At 43.8% G+C, this 25,199-nt stretch overlaps 1 protein-coding gene across 6 annotated transcripts in view; it reads left to right on the top strand.

Annotated features, from left to right (window-relative positions):
• The window catches only part of COL13A1 (collagen type XIII alpha 1 chain), a 428,454-nt gene that overhangs the window by 191,531 nt on the left and 211,724 nt on the right, over window positions 1-25,199 (top strand). Inside the window, exon 5 of one of the 6 annotated variants that reach the window (XM_069753224.1) lies at window positions 22,526-22,561. The exons of the other annotated variants lie outside the window; for them this stretch is intronic. Within the exon in view, the coding sequence (XP_069609325.1) occupies window positions 22,526-22,561 (36 nt within the window). The remainder of the gene's footprint in view (window positions 1-22,525; window positions 22,562-25,199) is intronic. 6 annotated transcript variants of the gene reach the window in all.

The raw sequence follows: 25,199 nt of genomic DNA, 5'->3' as shown, positions 1-25,199 counted from the left end.
CCAGCTATTCTTATTTATGTGGTTCAGAGGCATTGTTTTAAATTTTATGTGTAATGTGTGTTTCAATAAAGCTATAATTTTTTATAAAAAAAGCAAAAACACTTTTTGATTCAGCGTGCGGTTTAATAACTGCTTTTGTTGGTCAGTATGTTAATAGATTTGGTAGTGTCACCCGCCCCAAGGGTATGGGTTTGGGTAATATGTTTACATGTGTAGGCCCGTCTGAAATTTGCCAATGAACACCTCAATGATTCCCTGAGTGATTGGGAGAAGGTGCTGTGGTCAGATGAGACAAAAATTGAGTTTTTTTCCATTAACTCAACTCGCCGTGTTTGGAGGAAGAGAAATACTGCCTATGACCCAAAGAACACCGTCCCCGCTGTCAAGCATGGAGGTGGAAACATTATGTTTTGGGGGTGTTTCTCTGCTAAGTGCATGAGACTACTTCACCACATCAATGGGAGAATGGATGGAGCCATGTACCGTAAAATCCTGAGTGACAACCTCTTTCCCTCCGCCAGGACATTAAAAATGGGTCGTGGCTGGGTCTTCCAGCAAGACAATGACCCAAAACATACAGCCAAGGCAACAAAGGAGTGGCTCAAAAACAAGCACATTAAAGTCATGTAGTGGCCTAGCCCGTCTCCAGACCTTAATCCCATATAAAACTTATAGAGGGAGTTGAAGTTGATTTTATTTTTAATATTGTCAATGTTAAATTAACCTACCTTTAAAATTATAGATTGTTCATGTCTTTGTCAGTGGGCATACTTATAAAATCAGCAAGGGATCAAATACTTATTTCTTTCACTGTATGTTGTGTGTACACAGACGAGTGTATATAGACACAAACATATGTACAACCATTTCCTGGCCAAATATATTAGACTTTCAGTTTTGATGAGTCTACTGGTACCTGCAACAATCGATAGAACATAAAGGTTACTTACCAGCAATCTTCCATAAAATTGTATGGTGGGTATTTTCCTTTATTATTTACACACTTGGAACAACAGAGCAAGATCAGTTCTAAACATCAACTTTGGCTACGTTATAGAGAATCTAACATCTGATACATGCTGACCAAACTCAGTACAAAATATAGAGAAATAAAGGCTAAAAGTCTCAGCTAGCTCTGCAACAGCCACAGGTACACGGAACTCTGTCTTGACTTTGACGTGCAGTAATAGGAAATAAAGAAAAAAATGGTGTTCCAGCTCCTTAAAATTAACAAGTTGTCTTTCCTACATGTTTGCATCCCATGTGTGCAAGGATTTTATGCTGATTAAGAAGTTTTACATGGATCAATCAAGATTTGTTAATTTTAAGGAGCTGGAACATCATTTATTTCTTCATTTCCCAAACTCAGCCATGTATGTTTGACTCTAAAAGCCTGCAGCGTTTCAGAGAAAAACATACTTTAATAGCCGCATGGTAGATTAGTCAGACAGGAGAGTTATTGGCTTCTTCTACCTGGCCACTTACCTGGACTGGCAGATCTCTGCCTATACATGCATGTATGTGAGTCGCCCAACATGGCCGTGGGGTACCCGGTACCGGGTCTGGTGTTCACAGGGGGATGTCACGTGGCGACCCGGTCCGTGGCCCTGGGCGCCCATGTAAAAAGGAAAATTGATTAAAATTCGTAATGCCACCTGTGGTATTCTGTCAGTGAGGACCGACGCTGCTTTAAGGGGTCCTCTGGGGTGATGTTATGGCAACTAGATGGTATAACTTCCCACAGGTGAAGTAGGTCCCCAGGGCTCCTGGTGTGTAGATGAAAGATGATGAATGGTGCAGTGAAGAACGAGGACACAGGATTGCAGTCTCTTTACCTGGCTTACTGAAGAGTTCAGGCAGCCACAGTCCAGGGCACCAGATCACAGGACAGGCAGGGAATTCAGAGTCCCCTTTACCAGGTGGAGTTAAAAGCCTTCCTCAAAGCATGGTGGTGTTGTAGTACCTTACTGCCTATGGTTTCTGATAAGGTCCTCACAGTTCTCTCTGTCCTCCGTAGAGGTGGGACATAAACCCGTATGGCAGGTGACTCGAGCCTTTTTACGGGATCTCTATCATGACCCGGGCTCTATGTGTCACTGTGCCTCCTGGGTATTAGGGTGGACAGGTGATATGTAACCCAGCTGTCCTGCCAGTTTCTGCTGTCAGTCTTAGAGTCCCTCACAACCTCTGTGTTCCAGCTACCGGTAATCTGCACCAGCCAGGGAGGTAGCTAATACACTGCTCTGCTCCACTGGTGTTCCTTCTCCTGTGCTTCACTCTCCCACACGCTCACTACAATCTGTTCAGCTTTCGGTATTATCTTTGTCCAAGAGCTGCAGCACTTTCTTATGGCTGCACGGCTCCTCATACGTTCTTCGTGCCTCAGACTGCTCCAGTGTGCTCTCCGGCACTATCTGACTAACTTTCCCTCCAAACCACGATATATCTCTATATGCAGGGGAGTCTCCTAGAAATAGGATCAAAAGCTCCCCCTTGTGGCCTGGAGTGTGAACATGTTGCATGTTTGTGTTACCTGGTGAGAGTTATCCTTCATCGCTTCCAAGCGTGACATCACTCTCCCCGAGAGGAAAGCAATGCCACTGTGACGACCAGGACCCTGGGGCGTCACATTTGCAGAGGGTAGGGGAGAAGCAGTGGGGATGCGCATGACCAAATAGCCTATAGCCTATAGTTTGGTCCATGGTGGCTACTAAAAGTATGTTTTTCTCTAAACGCCACAGGATTTCAGAAACAAACATGCATAGCTGAGATCATACAGCCAGTGCATGATACATGCTTCCCACGGATTGGGTAGCATGTTTCAGGTTTCAGGTTTTCTTTATTTTTTCCCCCCAGGATTACATTTTGTGCATTAATATATATCTGATTAGTAGAATGTCTCTGTAGATATGTTCATGGCTCTCATAGATCTTCATATTGCACCAGGATATGTATCTTATAAACCTGGTCCAGTAGGACCATCTGTATTAATACATGACATGTATATAAATTGCTAAAAATATATATACTTTATACATATGTATGCATAGACTTTAGACAGTAATTTAATGTTACAGACTTCTTCACTTTTTAAAACTATTGGGGGGGTTTTAATCTCCCTTATTCCTTTTTATTTTTTTGGAGTAAAGTCATTCCTGAACTGTGTTGGTTATTCGTGTACAGTTCATATGTATTTCATGGATATAACAAGTACCATTTCTTCATCTTAGGAGAAAATGTGTGGAAACATTGTAAAGTAGTGTTAATACTTCTCTCAATACATTTTCATAAACACACACACAGAATTGAGTATGGGAAATGTTTCATTAGTAACTCAGGTAATTTTTGGATCTGATGAATATAATTGTTAACTTACGTAATTTTTTACATTGTTTTCACACCCATTTAAATAAAAAAATAAACCCTATGTAAACCCAAGGTAGCAGATATCTATTCTATTCTGTATGTACAGAAGCGTTTCCCTGAGCCTCCTCCTTCTTTATGAGTGAATGGAAGAATTCATGTTTTGTTTTCCATGATTTCTAACACTCATCTTCATCAAAAATCTACGTTACAAATGTGCCCCATAAAGTTGTTTGGAAATCTCAACCATATGGCCAGTTCATATATTGCTTGAAAGGTTTTTTTTTAATATTCTGAAATTTCCTTCTTTTGAAGATTTAATTAGATTGTTTAATTTTCAATATATGTTTATTCCATTATAGTCCAAATTCCTAAACCCTAGTCTTAGAACATTGGCAATTTACGCTGCTGCCCTAAATTGCTCTAGCAGTACAGATAAAAGGGTGGTCATGCTGCTTTTGTTTTGGTGTGCTTCTTTTTCCAAATTGAGTCTGAACCATCTGCTGCTAACAACTGGCACAATCCCATATTTCAGCTTAGAGACAAGGATGTTATCAGGGCTGTTTACAGAAATGGGGATACTACCAGTCATTTTTAGTTGAGAGGGATCCTGTAAGCTCCTCAATATCTTTTACAGTGGTAGAATAACTTGACTGTAAGATTCGAGGCAAGACCACTTTTGTCTAAATTGCATACCGCAAGCTAGATTTATAACTTATTTTTTTCAAAAATAGACATGCATGATACATAAAAGACCTTTTTATAATCCAGAGATAAGCTTATATAAAAGTACTAGATTGTGGCCCAATTCTAACGCATCGGATATTCTAGAATATGCATGTCCCTGTAGTATATGGACGATGATGATTCCAGAATTCGCGGCACACTATGCCCGTCGCTGATTGGTCGAGGCAACCTTTATGACATCATCGTCGCCATGGCAACCATTATGACATCTACGTCGATACTGTGCCCGTCGCTGAATCAGAAATGCGGGATGTCTACGTCCTTTATGACATCATCGTCTCTGTGCCCGTTGCTGATTGGTCAAGGCCTGGCGGCCTCGACCAATCAGAGACGCGGGATTTCTACGTTGATGCTGTGCCGGTCTCTGATTGGTCAAGGCCTGGCGGCCTCGACCAATCAGAGAGCCGGGATTTCCAGGACAGACAGACAGACAGACAGACAGACAGACGGAAAAACCCTTAGACAATTATATATATAGACTAGATTGTGGCCCGATTCTAACGCATCGGGTATTCTAGAATATGCATGTCCCTGTAATATATGGACAATGATGATTCCAGAATTCGCGGCAGACTGTGCCCGTCGCTGATTGGTCGAGGCAACCTTTATGACATCATCGTCGCCATGGCAACCATTATGACATCATCGTCGCTGTGCCCGTTGCTGATTGGTCGAGGCCTGGCGGCCTCGACCAATCAGAGACGCGGGATTTCTACGTCGATGCTGTGCCGGTCTCTGATTGGTCGAGGCCTGGCGGCCTCGACCAATCAGAGACGCGGGATTTCCAGGACAGACAGACAGACAGACGGAAAAACCCTTAGACAATTATATATAGATGGCCATGGTTTTGGAGTGGCTTGCGGATTCCCTTTAAGGTGCACCTACTTTTAAAAGGAACCTGTCACATGAAAAAAATGCTGTTAATTGTCAAATTAATAGTGTTACCTGGCCTTTGCCTGCACTGAGAGCCCTGCTGTCAGGAAGACATTAGCTTTATTCTCTCAGCAGCAGTTGCTGTTCAGTCTTGGGGTGGCGTGGGCACGGCTTCAGTCACTGCTCTGTGTATAAAGAGCTACAGCTGTAACCGCACCCCCGGCACTGATTGATAGCCATCCCTGATGATGAGAAAGCTGTTAGTCAGTGTCGGGGGTGCAGTTACAGCCGCCCTCTCTTTACACAGTGCCACCCTCATGACTGAACACCGAACACTGCTGGGGGTCATACAGTTAATTTCCTCTCAGTGCGGGCACTGGGCAGGTTCAGAATGTAATTAATCTGCAGATTGACCCCATACCTACAGGTTAATAGTGTTTTTTCACAAGACATGTTCCCTTTAAGCATGATCAGATCATCTGATGTGGTGCGATTGTAGGTAGTATTGTAGTCAATTCACTTCTGGATGCTAATAATTCTGGCACTTTAGAGAATTCCATATGAGACGCTCTAGCCTTGTCATCTAGGGAGCTCTTTAGCCTTGTCATCTTGGGAAATATCTAGCCTTGTTATATCAGGAGCTCTCTAGCCTTGTCATCTTCAGAGCTCTCTAGAATTGTCATCTCGGGAGCTCTCTAGCCTTGTCATCTTTGGGGCTCTCTAGAATTGTCATCTTGGGAGCTCTCTAACCTTGCCCTCTTGGGAGCTCTCTAGAATTGTCATCTTGGGAGTTCTCTAACCTTGCCATCTTGGGAGCTCTCTAGCCTTGTCATCTTCGGAGCTCTCTAGAATTGTTATCTCAGGAGCTCTCTAACCTTGCCCTCTTGGGAGCTCTCTAGCCTTGTCATCTTCAGAGCTCTCTAGTAGGGTTGAGCGAAACGGGTCGAACATTTTCAAAAGTCGCCGACTTTTGGCTAAGTCGGGGTTTCATGAAACCCGATCCGACCCCTGTGCGGGGTCGGCCATGCGGTACGCGACTTTCGCGCCAAAGTCGCGTTTCAATGACGCGAAAAGCGCCATTTCTCAGCCAATGAAGGTAAACGCAGAGTGTGGGCAGCGTGATGACATAGGTCCTGGTCCCCACCATCTTAGAGAAGGGCATTGCAGTGATTGGCTTGCTGTCTGCGACGTCACAGGGGCTATAAAGAGGCGTTCCCGCCGACCGCCATCTTACTGCTGCTGATCTGAGCTTAGGGAGAGGTTGCTGCCGCTTTGTCAGAAGCAGGGATAGCGTTAGGCAGGGTCCATTAACCACAAAACCGCTTGTGCTGCAGCGATTTGCACTGTCCAACACCACCCTCGGTGTGCAGGGACAGTGGAAGTTTTTTTTTTTTTTTTTTTCCCCTCAGCGCTGTAGCTCATTGGGCTGCCCTAGAAGGCTCCCTGATAGCTGCATTGCTGTGTGTACGCCGCTGTGCAAACCAACTGCTTTTTTCAAAGCACAAATCCTCTTGTTCCTTCCTTTCTGCACAGCTATCTTTTTTGTTTGTCCACACTTTTTATTTCATTTGTGCATCAGTCCACTCCTTATTGCTGCCTGCCATACCTGGCTGAGATTACTGCAGGCAGGGAGATAGTAGCTGCCTGCCATACCTGGCTGAGATTACTGCAGGCAGGGAGATAGTAATTGTAGGACATTCCCTGTTTTTTTTTTTTTTTTTTTTTTGGTGGGAGATTAAGATTGGCAATTTGGCATTTCTGCTAGAGTGCCATCCCTGTGTGTGCCATCTCTCTCACATAGTGGGCCATAGAAAGCCTTTTCATTTTTCTGTATTTTTTTTTGTGGGGTGTATAAATTCTCCCTGATAAAAATACAGTGGGAGATTAATATTGGCCTTTGGGCTTGTGTGCCAGTCCTGAGTGTGCCATCTCTCTCACAAATAGTGGGCCATAGAAAGCCTATTTATTTTTTTTTTTGGTTTTATAAATTCTCCCTGAAAAAAAGGGAGATTAATATTGGCCTCTGGGCTTGTGTGCCAGTCCTGAGCGTGCCATCTGTGCCAGCCCTGAGCGTGCCATCTCTCTCACAAATAGTGGGCCATAGAAAGCCTATTTAATTTTTTTTTTTGTTTTATAAATTTTCCCTGAAAAAAGGGAGATTAATATTGGCCTCTGGGCTTGTGTGCCAGTTGTGAGCGTGCCATCTGTGCCAGTCCTGAGCGTGCCATCTCTCTCACAAATAGTGGGCCATAGAAAGCCTATTTAAATATTTTTTTGGTTTTATAAATTCTCCCAGAAAAAAAGGGAGATTAATATTGGCCTCTGGGCTTGTGTGCCAGTCCTGAGCGTGCCATCTGTGCCAGCCAGCCCTGAGCGTGCCATCTCTCTCACAAATAGTGGGCCATAGAAAGCCTATTTAATTTTTTTTTTTGTTTTATCAATTTTCCCTGAAAAAAGGGAGATTAATATTGGCCTCTGGGCTTGTGTGCCAGTTGTGAGCGTGCCATCTGTGCCAGTCCTGAGCGTGCCATCTCTCTCACAAATAGTGGGCCATAGAAAGCCTATTTAAATATTTTTTTGGTTTTATAAATTCTCCCAGAAAAAAAGGGAGATTAATATTGGCCTCTGGGCTTGTGTGCCAGTCCTGAGCGTGCCATCTGTGCCAGCCAGCCCTGAGCGTGCCATCTCTCTCACAAATAGTGGGCCATAGAAAGCCTATTTAATTTTTTTTTTTGTTTTATCAATTTTCCCTGAAAAAAGGGAGATTAATATTGGCCTCTGGGCTTGTGTGCCAGTTGTGAGCGTGCCATCTGTGCCAGTCCTGAGCGTGCCATCTCTCTCACAAATAGTGGGCCATAGAAAGCCTATTTAAATATTTTTTTGGTTTTATAAATTCTCCCAGAAAAAAAGGGAGATTAATATTGGCCTCTGGGCTTCTGTGCCAGTCCTGAGCGTGCCATCTGTGCCAGTCCTGAGCGTCCCATCTCTCTCACAAATAGTGGGCCATAGAAAGCCTATTTTATTTTTTTTTTGGGTTTTAGAAATTCTCCCTGAAAAAAGGGAGATTAATATTGGCCTCTGGGCTTGTGTGCCAGTTGTGAGCGTGCCATCTGTGCCAGTCCTGAGCGTGCCATCTCTCTCACAAATAGTGGGCCATAGAAAGCCTATTTAAATATTTTTTTGGTTTTATAAATTCTCCCAGAAAAAAAGGGAGATTAATATTGGCCTCTGGGCTTCTGTGCCAGTCCTGAGCGTGCCATCTGTGCCAGTCCTGAGCGTCCCATCTCTCTCACAAATAGTGGGCCATAGAAAGCCTATTTTATTTTTTTTTTGGGTTTCAGAAATTCTCCCTGGAAAAAAAAAGGGAGATTAATATTGCCCTTTGGGCTTGTGTGCCAGTACTAAGCGTTCCATCTCTCTCTCTCTCTCAGTCAGTGGGCCATAGAACGCATATTTTTGGTTTTATTTGTTTTCTAAATTCTCCCTGAAAAAATCATTTTATTTTATTTGGTTTCTAAATTCTTCCTGATAAAATCATATTTTTTTTATTATTTTTATTTCTAAAGTCTCCCTGAAAAAAAAAAAAAAAAAACAACCAAAAAAACAGTGGGAGATTAATATTGGCCTTTCTGCTTGTGTGCCAGTCTTGACTCCTGGGTGTGCCATCTCTCTCTCTCTCTCTCTCTCTCTCTCTCTCTCTCTCCAATTGTGGTCCATAGAAAGCCTATATTTTTTTTCCTTGATTTGGGTTCTAAAATCTACCAGAGAAAATAACTACATCAATCATTGGTAGAAAAATATTGGCCTCTGGGTTTGTGTGCCACTCCTGACTCCTGTGTGCGTCATCTCTCAGTCAGTGGGCCATAGAACGCCTATTTTTGGTTTTATTTGTTTTCTAAATTCTCCCTGAAAAAATCATTTTATTTTATTTGGTTTCTAAATTCTTCCTGATAAAATCATATTTTTTTTATTATTTTTTTTTCTAAAGTCTCCCTGAAAAAAAAAAAAAAAAACAGTGGGAGATTAATATTGGCCTTTCTGCTTGTGTGCCAGTCTTGACTCCTGGGTGCGTCATCTCTCAGTCAGTGGGCCATAGAACGCCTATTTTTGGTTTTATTTGTTTTATAAATTCTCCCTGAAAAAATCATTTTATTTTATTTGGTTTCTAAATTCTTCCTGATAAAATCATATTTTTTTTATTATTTTTTTTTCTAAAGTCTCCCTGAAAAAAAAAAAAAAAAAACAACCAAAAAAAACAGTGGGAGATTAATATTGGCCTTTCTGCTTGTGTGCCAGTCTTGACTCCTGGGTGCGTCATCTCTCAGTCAGTGGGCCATAGAACGCCTATTTTTGGTTTTATTTGTTTTATAAATTCTCCCTGAAAAAATCATTTTATTTTATTTGGTTTCTAAATTCTTCCTGATAAAATCATATTTTTTTTATTATTTTTTTTTCTAAAGTCTCCCTGAAAAAAAAAAAAAAAAAAACAACCAAAAAAAACAGTGGGAGATTAATATTGGCCTTTCTGCTTGTGTGCCAGTCTTGACTCCTGGGTGTGCCATCTCTCTCTCTCTCTCTCTCTCTCTCTCTCTCTCTCTCTCTCTCTCCAATTGTGGTCCATAGAAAGCCTATATTTTTTTTCCTTGATTTGGGTTCTAAAATCTACCAGAGAAAATAACTACATCAATCATTGGTAGAAAAATATTGGCCTCTGGGTTTGTGTGCCACTCCTGACTCCTGTGTGCGTCATCTCTCAGTCAGTGGGCCATAGAACGCCTATTTTTGGTTTTATTTGTTTTCTAAATTCTCCCTGAAAAAATCATTTTATTTTATTTGGTTTCTAAATTCTTCCTGATAAAATCATATTTTTTTTATTATTTTTTTTTCTAAAGTCTCCCTGAAAAAAAAAAAAAAAAACAGTGGGAGATTAATATTGGCCTTTCTGCTTGTGTGCCAGTCTTGACTCCTGGGTGCGTCATCTCTCAGTCAGTGGGCCATAGAACGCCTATTTTTGGTTTTATTTGTTTTCTAAATTCTCCCTGAAAAAATCATTTTATTTTATTTGGTTTCTAAATTCTTCCTGATAAAATCATATTTTTTTTATTATTTTTTTTTCTAAAGTCTCCCTGAAAAAAAAAAAAAAAAACAGTGGGAGATTAATATTGGCCTTTCTGCTTGTGTGCCAGTCTTGACTCCTGGGTGCGTCATCTCTCAGTCAGTGGGCCATAGAACGCCTATTTTTGGTTTTATTTGTTTTATAAATTCTCCCTGAAAAAATCATTTTATTTTATTTGGTTTCTAAATTCTTCCTGATAAAATCATATTTTTTTTATTATTTTTTTTTCTAAAGTCTCCCTGAAAAAAAAAAAAAAAAAACAACCAAAAAAAACAGTGGGAGATTAATATTGGCCTTTCTGCTTGTGTGCCAGTCTTGACTCCTGGGTGCGTCATCTCTCAGTCAGTGGGCCATAGAACGCCTATTTTTGGTTTTATTTGTTTTATAAATTCTCCCTGAAAAAATCATTTTATTTTATTTGGTTTCTAAATTCTTCCTGATAAAATCATATTTTTTTTATTATTTTTTTTTCTAAAGTCTCCCTGAAAAAAAAAAAAAAAAAAACAACCAAAAAAAACAGTGGGAGATTAATATTGGCCTTTCTGCTTGTGTGCCAGTCTTGACTCCTGGGTGTGCCATCTCTCTCTCTCTCTCTCTCTCTCTCTCTCTCTCTCTCTCTCTCTCTCTCTCCAATTGTGGTCCATAGAAAGCCTATATTTTTTTTCCTTGATTTGGGTTCTAAAATCTACCAGAGAAAATAACTACATCAATCATTGGTAGAAAAATATTGGCCTCTGGGTTTGTGTGCCACTCCTGACTCCTGTGTGCGTCATCTCTCAGTCAGTGGGCCATAGAACGCCTATTTTTGTTTTTATTTGTTTTATAAATTCTCCCTGAAAAAATCATTTTATTTTATTTGGTTTCTAAATTCTTCCTGATAAAATCATATTTTTTTTATTATTTTTTTTTCTAAAGTCTCCCTGAAAAAAAAAAAAAAAAAAAAAAAAAAAAACAGTGGGAGATTAATATTGGCCTTTCTGCTTGTGAGCCAGTCTTGACTCCTGGGTGTGCCATCTCTCTCTCTCTCTCTCTCCAATTGTGGTCCATAGAAAGCCTACATTTTTTTTCCTTGATTTGGGTTCCAAAATCTACCAGAGAAAATAACTCCATCAATCATTGGTAGAAAAATATTGGCCTCTGGGCTTGTGTGCCACTCCTGATTCCTGTGTGCGTCATCTCTCACTCAGTGGCCCATAGAAAGCATATAGTTTGTTACATTTGTTTTCTAAATTCTCCCTGCAAAAATCTATTTTTTTTTTTTTGGGGGGTTTCTAAAGTGTTCCTGAAAAAAATAAAAATAAAAAAAAAATAATAGTGTGACATTAATATTAACATTTGTGCTTCAGTGACAGTCCTGCGTGTGGGGCATCTCTCTAATTTGCAGCCACCAAAAAAAGAGTGTGTAACATTGGGCCTGATTTTCGCTGTGGTCTCACCAACCTGTAAAGGGGTAGCTAAATCATACTGAAGTTATAGCTCACCGTGTAAGTTGTGTGACTGCAACAAATAACGTTAGTTTGGTTACGTTTTTAAAACAATGAGGAAGTCTAGTGGAAGAGGTCGTGGCCGGGGGCGTTCATTGTCAGCTGGTAATGAGGGTAGTGGTAGTGGTGGAGCATCAGGTGGTCGTGGGGGAAAAAATATTGCACCTAAGTCTGGAGCTGTGGAGCCAGGTTCGTCGTCCGGCTACACAAGGCCTCGAACGCTCCCTTTTCTGGGATTAGGAAAACCGCTTTTAAAGCCGGAGCAGCAAGAGCAAGTTTTGGCTTATCTTGCTGACTCAGCCTCTAGCTCTTTTGCCTCATCTCGTGAAACTGGTAAAAGTAAAAGCAGCGCGTCGTTAGTGGATGTTCACGGTCAGGGACAAGTCACTTCCTTGTCCTCTTCAGCAAAAACAACAACAGAGAAGAATGCAGCAGGCGACACAACGGGTTACTCCATGGAGCTCTTTACACATACCGTCCCTGGCTTAGAAAGTGAAGCAGTTAACAGTCCATGCCCATTACAAATTGAATCTGACATGGAGTGCACTGACGCACAGCCACAGCCAGACTACTATGCTGGTCCTTTGACTCAGACCACAACATTGCCCTCGCAGTGTGCTGATCAAGAATCAGACCCTGATGAGACTATGTTGCCCCATCACGAACGCTATACCACCGAACGACACGGTGACACAGACGAAGTTGCGCAGGAGGTACAAGAAGAGTTATTAGATGACCCAGTTCTTGACCCCGATTGGCAGCCATTGGGGGAACAGGGTGCAGGCGGCAGCAGTTCTGAAGCAGAGGAGGAGGAGGGGCCGCAGCAGGCATCAACATCGCCACAGGTTCCATCTGCCGGGCCCGTATCTTGCCCAAAACGCGTGGCAAAGCCAAAACCTGGTGGAGGACAGCGTGGCCATCCGGTTAAAGCTCAGTCTGCAATGCCTGAAAAGGTATCCGATGCTAGAAAGAGTGCAGTCTGGCATTTTTTTAAACAACATCCAATTGATCAGCGCAAAGTCATCTGTCAAAAATGTTCTACTTCCTTAAGCAGAGGTCAGAATCTGAAAAGTCTCAATACTAGTTGCATGCATAGACATTTAACCACCATGCATTTGAAAGCTTGGACTAACTACCAAACGTCCCTTAAGGTTGTTGCACCCTCGGCCAATGAAGCTAGTCATCAACGCAACATCCCTTCCGGCAGTGTAGGACCACCATTTAGCGCACCACCTGCTGTATCTGTGCAGGTATCTTTGCCAGGCCAAAGCAGTCAGGGTCAGGGAATCACCAGTTTCGTAGTAGGAAACACTGCATCTAGGGCACCGGCGGCAACAATACCATCTCCCACCGTCTCTCAGTCTGCCATGTCCACCGGCACCCCCGCTAGTTCCACGATCTCCAGCTCTCCAGTCCAGCTCACCCTACATGAGACTATGGTTAGAAAAAGGAAATACTTAGCCTCGCATCCGCGTACACAGGGTTTGAACGCCCACATAGCTAGACTAATCTCGTTAGAGATGATGCCCTACCGGTTAGTTGAAAGCGAAGCTTTCAAAGACCTGATGGACTACGCTGTACCACGCTACGAGCTACCCAGTCGACACTTTTTTTCCAGAAAAGCCATCCCAGCCCTCCACCAGCATGTTAAAGAGCGCATCGTCCATGCACTCAGGCAATCTGTGAGCACAAAGGTGCACCTGACAACAGATGCATGGACCAGTAGGCATGGCCAGGGACGTTACGTGTCCATCACGGCACACTGGGTAAATGTGGTGGATTCAGGGTCCACAGGGGACAGCAAGTTTGGGACAGTTCTGCCTAGCCCACGGTCTAGTAAACAGTTGTCTGTAGCCGTTCGCACCCCCTCCTCCTCCTCCTCCTCGTCCTCCTGCAGAAGCAAGAGCTCGTCCACAGACCGCAGTCGCACAAACACTCCATCCGCACCTGCCACTGTTGCACACCAGGTCTCCCATTATGGGGCAGCTACTGGCATACGTCAGCAGGCTGTATTGGCTATGAAGTGTTTGGGCGACAATAGACACACCGCGGAAGTTCTGTCCGAGTTCTTGCAGCAAGAAACGCAGTCGTGGCTGGGCACTGTAGATCTTGAGGCAGGCAAGGTAGTGAGTGATAACGGAAGGAATTTCATGGCTGCCATCTCCCTTTCCCAACTGAAACACATTCCTTGCCTGGCTCACACCTTAAACCTGGTGGTGCAGTGCTTCCTGAAAAGTTATCCGGGGTTATCCGACCTGCTCCTCAAAGTGCGTGGACTTTGCGCACATATCCGCCGTTCGCCTGTACACTCCAGCCGTATGCAGACCTATCAGCGTTCTTTGAACCTTCCCCAGCATCGCCTAATCATAGACGTTGCAACAAGGTGGAACTCAACACTGCACATGCTTCAGAGACTGTGCGAACAGAGGCGGGCTGTTATGTTTTTGTGGGAGGATACACATACACGGGCAGGCAGTAGGATGGCAGACATGGAGTTGTCAGGTGTGCAGTGGTCGAAGATTCAAGACATGTGTCAAGTCCTTCAGTGTTTTGAGGAATGCACACGGCTGGTTAGTGCAGACAACGCCATAATAAGCATGAGCATCCCCCTAATGCGTCTGCTGATGCAAAGTTTGACGCACATAAAGGATCAGGCGTCTGCACCAGAGGAAGAGGAAAGCCTTGATGACAGTCAGCGATTGTCTGGTCAGGGCAGTGTACATGACGAGGTACCGGGCGAAGAGGAGGTGGAGGATGAGGAGGATGATGGGGATGAGTATATTTTTAATGAGGAAGCTTTCCCGGGGGCACGGGAAATTGGTGGCGTGGCAAGGCCGGGTTCTGGTTTTTTGAGGGACACAAGTGACGTAGATTTGCCTGCAACTGCCCCTCAACCAAGCACAACCGCAGATTTGACAACGGGAACTTTGGCCCACATGGCGGATTATGCCTTGCGTATCCTCAAAAGGGACACACGCATTACAAAAATGATGAACGATGACGATTACTGGTTGGCCTGCCTCCTTGATCCTCGCTATAAAGGCAAATTGCAAAATATTATGCCACATGAGAACTTGGAACTAATATTAGCAACAAAACAATCAACTCTTGTTGACCGTTTGCTTCTGGCATTCCCTGCACACAGCGCCCGTGATCGTTCTCACACGAGCTCCAGGGGCCAGCAGACCAGAGGTGTTAGAGGGGCAGAAATCAGAAGTGGCGTTGGACAGAGGGGTTTTCTGACCAGGTTGTGGAGTGATTTTTCTATGACCGCAGACAGGACAGGTACTGCAGCATCAATTCAAAGTGACAGGAGACAACATTTGTCCAGTATGGTTACAAACTATTTTTCATCCCTTATCGACGTTCTCCCTCAACCGTCATTCCCATTTGATTACTGGGCATCCAAATTAGACACCTGGCCAGAATTGGCAGAATATGCATTGCAGGAGCTTGCTTGCCCGGCAGCTAGTGTCCTATCAGAAAGAGTATTCAGTGCTGCAGGTTCAATACTAACAGAAAAAAGGACTCGTCTGGCTACCCAAAATGTAGATGATCTAACCTTCATTAAAATGAACCACAACTGGATTTCAAAATCTTTTGCCCCACCCTGCCCGGCTGACACCTAGCTTTCCTATGAAAAGGTCTTGCCTGTGGACTATTCTGAATGACTTTTCCAATCTCGTAATTTTCTTCACCTGATTGTCCAGCATACGACATGTTTCCACCTCACGAAATGGCCAAACTCCCCACACGGGGCCGTGCTATCGCCACTTTGCGCTTGGACCCTTGAGAGTGCTGTTTGTCTGAAGAGGTGGGTGTGGCCGCTTTTGGTCGACGGCACTGCCACTGGGTCCCTCATAGTACAATAAAGTGTCTCTGGCGGTGGTGGTGCGCACCCAACGTCAGACACACCGTTGTAATATGAGGGGCCCTGTGCCTGTACCGCCGGCCACAAGACAGTTCCCCCCCCCAGCTCAAACAGTGCTCTACCACTAGCAAAATTATCTCTCACAGCTTCACCAATGTGTAGTCTAGCCGCTGACATCCTTCAATGCCTGGCACTGACAATACCATTGTTTTGACATTTTTGTTATGTTAGGCCTTCGAAGCCTGTCTGCGGTCCCTTCTTTCTACAACTACTACACTGACCAGGCCACTGCTGGCCGTGTTACCCTGGAACCAATTTAAAAGTGCCTACAGTCAGCCCAATTTTGTTATGTTAGGCCTTCGAAGACTGTCTGCCGTCACTCCTTCCACTAGACTTCCACTGACCATACACTGCTGCCCATGTACCCCTGGAACCAATTTAAAGTGCCTACAGCCAGCCCAATTTTGTTATGTTAGGCCTTCGAAGCCTGTCTGCGGTCACTCCTTCCACTAGACTTCCACTGACCAGACCACTGCTGCCCGTGTACCCCTGGAACCAATTTAAAAGTGCCTACAGCCAGCCCAAGTTTGTTATGTTAGGCCTTGGAAGCCTGTCTGCGGTCACTCCTTCCACTAGACTTCCACTGACCAGACCACTGCTGCCCGTGTACCCCTGGAACCAATTTAAAAGTGCCTACAGCCAGCCCAAGTTTGTTATGTTAGGCCTTGGAAGCCTGTCTGCGGTCACTCCTTCCACTAGACTTCCACTGACCAGACCACTGCTGCCCGTGTACCCCTGGAACCAATTTAAAAGTGCCTACAGCCAGCCCAAGTTTGTTATGTTAGGCCTTGGAAGCCTGTCTGCGGTCACTCCTTCCACTAGACTTCCACTGACCAGACCACTGCTGCCCGTGTACCCCTGGAACCAATTTAAAAGTGCCTACAGCCAGCCCAAGTTTGTTATGTTAGGCCTTGGAAGCCTGTCTGCGGTCACTCCTTCCACTAGACTTCCACTGACCAGACCACTGCTGCCCGTGTACCCCTGGAACCAATTTAAAAGTGCCTACAGCCAGCCCAAGTTTGTTATGTTAGGCCTTCTAAGCCTGTCTGCGGTCCATTCTTTCAACTACTACTACACTGACCAGGTCACTGCTGCCCGTGTACCCCTGGAACCAATTTAAAATTGCCTACAGCCAGCCCAATTTTTTTATTTTAGGCCTTCGATGCCTGTCTGCGGTCCATTCTTTCAACTACTACTACACTGACCAGGTCACTGCTGTCCGTGTACCCCTGGAACCAATTTAAAATTGCCTACAGCCATGTGTTATTATTTTAGGCCTTCGATGCCTGTCTGCGGTCACTCCTTCCACTAGGCCTCCACTGACCACACCACTGCTGTCCGTGTACCCCTGGAACCAATTTAAAATTGCCTACAGCCAGCCCAATTTTTTTATTTTAGGCCTTCGATGCCTGTCTGCGGTCCATTCTTTCAACTACTACTACACTGACCAGGTCACTGCTGTCCGTGTACCCCTGTAACCAATTTAAAATTGCCTACAGCCATGTGTTATTATTTTAGGCATTCGATGCCTGTCTGCGGTCCATTTTTTCAACTACTACTACACTGACCAGGTCACTGCTGCCCGTGTACCCCTGGAACCAATTTAAAATTGCCTACAGCCATGTGTTATTATTTTAGGCCTTCGATGCCTGTCTGCGGTCACTCCTTCCACTAGGCCTCCACTGACCACACCACTGCTGCCCGTGTACCCCTGGAACCAATTTAAAATTGCCTACAGCCAGCCCAATTTTTTTATTTTAGGCCTTCGATGCCTGTCTGCGGTCCATTCTTTCAACTACTACTACACTGACCAGGTCACTGCTGCCCGTGTACCCCTGGAACCAATTTAAAATTGCCTACAGCCATGTGTTATTATTTTAGGCCTTCGATGCCTGTCTGCGGTCACTCCTTCCACTAGGCCTCCACTGACCACACCACTGCTGTCCGTGTACCCCTGGAACCAATTTAAAATTGCCTACAGCCATGTGTTATTATTTTAGGCCTTCGATGCCTGTCTGCGGTCACTCCTTCCACTAGGCCTCCACTGACCACACCACTGCTGTCCGTGTACCCCTGGAACCAATTTAAAATTGCCTACAGCCATGTGTTATTATTTTAGGCCTTCGATGCCTGTCTGCGGTCACTCCTTCCACTAGGCCTCCACTGACCACACCACTGCTGTCCGTGTACCCCTGGAACCAATTTAAAATTGCCTACAGCCAGCCCAATTTTTTTATTTTAGGCCTTCGATGCCTGTCTGCGGTCCATTCTTTCAACTACTACTACACTGACCAGGTCACTGCTGCCCGTGTACCCCTGGAACCAATTTAAAATTGCCTACAGCCATGTGTTATTATTTTAGGCATTCGATGCCTGTCTGCGGTCCATTTTTTCAACTACTACTACACTGACCAGGTCACTGCTGCCCGTGTACCCCTGGAACCAATTTAAAATTGCCTACAGCCATGTGTTATTATTTTAGGCCTTCGATGCCTGTCTGCGGTCAGTCCTTCCACTAGGCCTCCACTGACCACACCACTGCTGTCCGTGTACCCCTGGAACCAATTTAAAATTGCCTACAGCCATGTGTTATTATTTTAGGCCTTCGATGCCTGTCTGCGGTCACTCCTTCCACTAGGCCTCCACTGACCACACCACTGCTGTCCGTGTACCCCTGGAACCAATTTAAAATTGCCTACAGCCAGCCCAATTTTTTTATTTTAGGCCTTCGATGCCTGTCTGCGGTCCATTCTTTCAACTACTACTACACTGACCAGGTCACTGCTGCCCGTGTACCCCTGGAACCAATTTAAAATTGCCTACAGCCATGTGTTATTATTTTAGGCATTCGATGCCTGTCTGCGGTCCATTTTTTCAACTACTACTACACTGACCAGGTCACTGCTGCCCGTGTACCCCTGGAACCAATTTAAAATTGCCTACAGCCATGTGTTATTATTTTAGGCCTTCGATGCCTGTCTGCGGTCACTCCTTCCACTAGGCCTCCACTGACCACACCACTGCTGTCCGTGTACCCCTGGAACCAATTTAAAATTGCCTACAGCCATGTGTTATTATTTTAGGCCTTCGATGCCTGTCTGCGGTCACTCCTTCCACTAGGCCTCCACTGACCACACCACTGCTGCCCGTGTACCCCTGGAACCAATTTAAAATTGCCTACAGCCAGCCCAATTTTTTTATTTTAGGCCTTCGATGCCTGTCTGCGGTCCATTCTTTCAACTACTACTACACTGACCAGGTCACTGCTGTCCGTGTACCCCTGGAACCAATTTAAAATTGCCTACAGCCATGTGTTATTATTTTAGGCCTTCGATGCCTGTCTGCGGTCACTCCTTCCACTAGGCCTCCACTGACCACACCACTGCTGTCCGTGTACCCCTGGAACCAATTTAAAATTGCCTACAGCCAGCCCAATTTTTTTATTTTAGGCCTTCGATGCCTGTCTGCGGTCCATTCTTTCAACTACTACTACACTGACCAGGTCACTGCTGTCCGTGTACCCCTGGAACCAATTTAAAATTGCCTACAGCCATGTGTTATTATTTTAGGCCTTCGATGCCTGTCTGCGGTCACTCCTTCCACTAGGCCTCCACTGACCACACCACTGCTGTCCGTGTACCCCTGGAACCAATTTAAAATTGCCTACAGCCATGTGTTATTATTTTAGGCCTTCGATGCCTGTCTGCGGTCCATTCTTTCAACTACTACTACACTGACCAGGGCACTGCTGGCCGTGTACCCCTGGAACCAACATCAGAAAATATAAAAATAAGTATTTTGCTTATAAAAAAGAAAATACTGGTGAGATATCAAATGCAGACATTTTAACATTAAAAACAAACACACAACTCTAATCTGGTACAGTACTAAAAATGGCCACCAGCTACAATTACTTTCTCCTGCAAGTAGTTAACTGAAAGTTTTTTTAAATTGAAAACACACATATGGCATCCACCGAGTGTTGTCCTGTCGCGTCTTCTTTATATTATTGCCGAGAAGATGCAAAATAATGAAAATAATAAAATCATTAATTACCAAAATAATAGAGAAAGTCAACACCACATTGCAAATAAACATTCATTCCAAATAAAGAAGCAGGGCGCGTCCGAGGGTGAGTATATACCTAATAAGAATATAATCACCCTCGGACGCGCAATGCTTATTTCCAACAGCCTTCCTTCCTAAGAATCAGCCCTTCCGTCGTGTAGAGAGACGTTGTGTTACACTCCAAGGTGTTCCCCAGGTTGCCTTTCCTGAGCTTCGATCTTCCGGCTCTCGTTTAGTAGTTCTTGGAAACTACTCTGCATTAGGCCTTCAAATTGGGTATGGGGTGTAGAGAGATGGTGTGTTCCACTCCAAGGTGTTCCCCAGGTTGCCTTTCCTGAGCTTCGATCTTCCGGCTCTCGTTTAGTAGTTGTTGGAAACTACGCTGCATTAGGCCTTCAAATTGGGTATGGGGTGTAGCGAGAGGGTGTGTTACACTCCAAGGTGTTCCCCAGGTTGCCTTTCCTGAGCTTCGATCTTCCGGCTCTCGTTTAGTAGTTCTTGGAAACTACACTGCATTAGGCCTTCAAATTGGGTATGGGGTGTAGAGAGAGGGTGTGTTACACTCCAAGGTGTTCCCCAGGTTGCCTTTCCTGAGCTTCGATATTCCGGCTCTCGTTTAGTAGTTGTCGGAAACTACGCTGCATTAGGCCTACAAATTGGGTATGGGGCGTAGAGAGAGGGTGTGTTACACTCCAAGGTGTTCCCCAGGTTGCCTTTCCTGAGCTTCGATATTCCGGCTCTCGTTTAGTAGTTGTCGGAAACTACGCTGCATTAGGCCTACAAATTGGGTATGGGGTGTAGAGAGAGGGTGTGTTACACTCCAAGGTGTTCCCCAGGTTGCCTTTCCTGAGCTTCGATCTTCATGCTCTCGTTTAGTAGTTGTCGGAAACTACGCTGCATTAGGCCTACAAATTGGGTATGGGGTGTAGAGAGAGGGTTTGTTACACTCCAAGGTGTTCCCCAGGTTGCCTTTCCTGAGCTTCGATCTTCCGGCTCTCGTTTAGTAGTTGTTGGAAACTACGCTGCATTAGGCCTTCAAATTGGGTATGGGGTGTAGCGAGAGGGTGTGTTACACTCCAAGGTGTTCCCCAGGTTGCCTTTCCTGAGCTTCGATCTTCCGGCTCTCGTTTAGTAGTTCTTGGAAACTACACTGCATTAGGCCTTCAAATTGGGTATGGGGTGTAGAGAGAGGGTGTGTTACACTCTAAGGTGTTCCCCAGGTTTCCTTGCCATTGCTTCGGTCTTCCGACTCTCGTTTAGTAGTTGTAGAAAAGTACACTGCATTAGGCCATACAAAATGGGTATGGGGTGGAGAGAGATGGTGTGTTACACTCCAAGGTGTTCCCCAGGTTGCCTTTCCTGAGCTTCTATCTTCAGGCTCTCATTAAATTGTGGTTAAATGGAACAACTGCATTTGGCGTACTAGTTGGTTTGGGGCCTACTATCGGTGTCTGCCACTCCTTGCTGTTCTCCTCCACTGAACAAAGCTGTGCCGCCTGTTTACTACGGTTGCCAATTTTGAACTGCATTTCGACTACTTACTGATTTGGCCCTACTCTCTGTGTCAGCCTCTCATTCCAGTTGTCCTCCACTGCAATGCCCCCTGGTTATTCCTGTGTTACCAATTTTGAACTGCATTTAGCCCACTTTCTTCTTTGGGCCTATATCTGTGTTTCCACTTCATCGTGCCCATTGCCCAGCCAGTGATAGATGAGTCTGCTGGTACATTGACCCATAACGCAACATTCCCCGTGCACGCTACACAACAACATTGTGACCCTGCTGAAAGTCAGGTTGCTCTTCCCGCATACCATACCACCTTACACGGGGACAAAGAGGAAGGTGCAGATGAAAGTGCAGGTTCCTTCATCAGGTGGGGGGAGGAATACTAGTTGGCGACGTCACTGGCACAGGGCCTCTCATAGTACGCAAAAGTGTTGCTGCCGGTGGGAGGCGCCCCCGCCGTGCAAACACACCGCTGTACTTTGAGGGGCCCTGTGCCAGTGCCAATGCCAACGAGTGGGCCCCCCCTGCTTGCTCAGGTTCACAGCACTTGCAAAGTTGAAATACTTACCTCTCCCTGCTCCACTGCCGTGACGTGGTCCAGATTTCCTGGGCCCACTAATTACTTGAACCAGCCCTACCCCCCACAACTTTAGCCAAATGACCCCCAATTTCAAATGCCTTCCAATTATTATAAGGTAAATTACGCTTGACAAGCTTCATTAAGAAGAATGGATGGTTTTGACATTAAAATGGCCACTCTAGGTGTTTTCCTGGCCCCCACTCACTGCCGACTATGCTGCCCCATTGACTTGCATTGGGTTTCGTGTTTCGGTCGATCCCGACTTTACGTCATAATCGGCCGATTTCACTCGACCCGACTTTGGACATAGTCGGGTTTCGCAAAACCCGGCTCGACTCTAAAAAGGTCAAGGTCGCTCAACTCTACTCTCTAGAATTGTCATCTCGGGAGCTCCCTAACCTTGCCATCTTGGGAGCTCTCTAGCCTTGTCATCTCAGGAGCTAGTATGCAGTCACATCATCAATTTGTTGTACCCCAACCTGTATAGATTAAGAATGAGGTGTTCCACCATGGCCTTCCACATTTTGGTTATTCCTTTCGGAGTCAATCTCACAAACTTATACATATGTTGTATTCTAGACATAACATAAAGAAAAACAATATACAATATAGGTTTATAAGATGTCTCTTCAGAATACAATACAAACCTGTATTTAATGCAATTTTCCATGATTATAGAAATTATTTAAAAAATGTAAACATTTAATAAAGAAATTCAAATTTTGTGATGAATAGTTAAAATGCAAACATTGATGCACTAAAACACAATTTGGTGTATGTCTGCATATAGTCTGTAAAGTTCTCAACATATTTCAGAATCCTTGTTAAAGTTCCTTGTGATTTCCATTGATTATCAGGGAGATAAAGGTGGTCTTGGGATGCCAGGACGCGTGGTGAGTGTAATTCTTCACTTTTCTGTGTGTGAACGCTTTTTAGCCATGGAAACAAATTGAACACATGTAAGGGAGGGCTGGCAACGATTGGCCTTAGGGGATATAGTAAGTGGTGCAAGATGAAGAAGCATCCTTTAACAGGTTTACAGTAGTTTACTGTTAAGGGAAGGAATGTAGAGATAGCAGCCCATACTGAGCCGGCAGTAATGTCTTGCTGAAGGATTATCGGGGCTCTTCTCATTGCCTTTATCGCCTTTGAGAAAATTTGAATGAGTGATTGTTGCTTTGGGCCATACAACAAAGTAAAAGGCTTTTTAACAATAATGATACTTTATACAGTCATTGTTCAAAGCTTACCAATGGACTGAAGCTTTACTGTTCCACCAGAGTCAACCCACATCTGGAAGACAGGAGATGCCAAGGGCATTTGCCCTCTTTGCTAGCCCTTCCTTACCTTTCTTATGCATGTGGATACAGCTGCTGGAATTACACCTGAATAACGCTACCCTACAAAACCTAAGCGATGCATATAAGTCTTAGAAATAAAACGACAGAAAGCATTGACATTTTTATATGTCTGGTAATTGGAAATGTAACGCTCATGTTAGCGGCTGGTTTAGGACTGGCTGTTTTCTTTAGCAGCATGTAATAGATGTCCCTGAGTAAGGCAACCTGCTGAACTGCATTAAGGTTAATTTACTGGTCTGAATCCCGCATTCACAACGAGGAAATTGAAACCCATATCGAAATCCTTTTTCTTGCTTGGGAACGGGGGAATACATGTTGACTTTTCCTTATTACGGGTGTCATGAACTTTCATAGAGAGTTGGAGATATAGACAGAGATTGTGGATCCCACTGCTAAAGAAAGCAGATTGATTTCCTGCTGAACATGAGAAAATTAATGTGGAGAAATTGTTAGTTTTTCCAACCAGTCATTAAATTTATATTTATAGCAGAGTAGTTTACAATTTATTATAGCTTTTTTTTATCAGATAACCTAGTTCATTTTGTGCTTTACAGCAAAATTCGTTTCAAGCTATATTTTAAGCTTTTGGAAGTAAAATGATTAGAAACAAAAGCATTATGATTGGATTTTATGAAGCATATCCTAGCCATGGATGAAATATGTGGCAATTTTCATGTTACTAAATAGATGCAGCATTGAGGCAGATCATAAATAATGTATTCACGTATACAAGTATACCGTAGCTCCATTAATTCAACAGATATCAACATCACTGTCCCTGATGATGCTCACAGTCTAAATTCCATATCAGTATGTCTTTGGTGTATGGGAGGAACATCCAAACTCCATGCAGGTGTTGTTCTTGGTTGGATTTGAACCCAGAGCCCCAGCACTGCAACAATATAATGCTAACCACTAAGCCACCATGCTGCCCAAATAGACCTGCATGGATAGACCTACGAAAAAGACCTACATATTGACTATACGGATGATTATGGTGGCTCAGTGGTTAGCACTGTAGCCTTGCAGCGCTGGGGCCGAGGATTCAAATCCCACTAGGGACAATATATGCAAATAATTTGTATATTCTCACCATGTTTGCAGGTTTTCTTAAAGTTCTCTGCATTCCTCCCACACTCCAGAGACATACTGATAGGGAAGTTAGATTGTGACAGCGATGATAATGTAAGTAAAACGCTATGTGATGGCGCTATAGCATAATAATAATAGTTTATATAGGATGGACTCGTATGCAATCCTTCTAAGCAAATTTCATAAACATATTGCTTATCATTATAATATTAGGACTGGTAATAATAACCATATACCTTACAATACTTTGACTAATAAAATAGTTCTCCTGCTGAAGGAAGATAAAAGCCCCTAAAAAGTCTGATAGATAAACTATCATAAAATGAAATACGGTAATTACTAAAAAAAAACTAATGGTTTAGATCGGCATAAGGAACACACAGGGAATGACTGCTTAGCAAATCACTGACCACACCATTTATTCGAAGATAAAAGCCCCTAAAAAGTCTGATAGATAAACTATCATAAAATGAAATACGGTAATTACTAAAAAAAACTAATGGTTTAGATCGGCATAAGGAACACACAGGGAATGACTGCTTAGCAAATCACTGACCACACCATTTATTCGAAGATAAAAGCCCCTAAAAAGTCTGATAGATAAACTATCATAAAATGAAATATGGTAATTACTAAAAAAAAACTAATGGTTTAGATCGGCATAAGGAACACACAGGGAATGACTGCTTAGCAAATCACTGACCACACCATTTATTCGAAGATAAAAGCCCCTAAAAAGTCTGATAGACAAACTATCATAAAATGAAATAATTACTAAAAAAAAACTAATGGTTTAGATCGGCATAAGGAACACACACGGAATTAGCAAATCACTGACCACACCATTGATTCGAAGATAAAAACCCCTAAAAAGTCTGATAGATAAACTATCATAAAATGAAATAATTACTAAAAAAACTAATGGTTTAGATCGGCATAAGGAACACACAGGGAATGACTGCTTAGCAAATCACTGACCACACCATTGATTCGACTCTGCCACTGAATGGCCATTTCCTGTGTATTTGGAAGCATCAGGAACAGGAAACAAAAAACCAGGAGTATCCATGAGGTGTGC

This window comes from Ranitomeya imitator, chromosome 2, assembly GCF_032444005.1.
Source record: "Ranitomeya imitator isolate aRanImi1 chromosome 2, aRanImi1.pri, whole genome shotgun sequence".
In the NCBI taxonomy this organism is placed as follows: Eukaryota; Metazoa; Chordata; class Amphibia; order Anura; family Dendrobatidae; genus Ranitomeya; species Ranitomeya imitator.
Note: the sequence above shows the minus strand (reverse complement) of the source record. Positions and strands in the feature narration are given on the sequence as shown.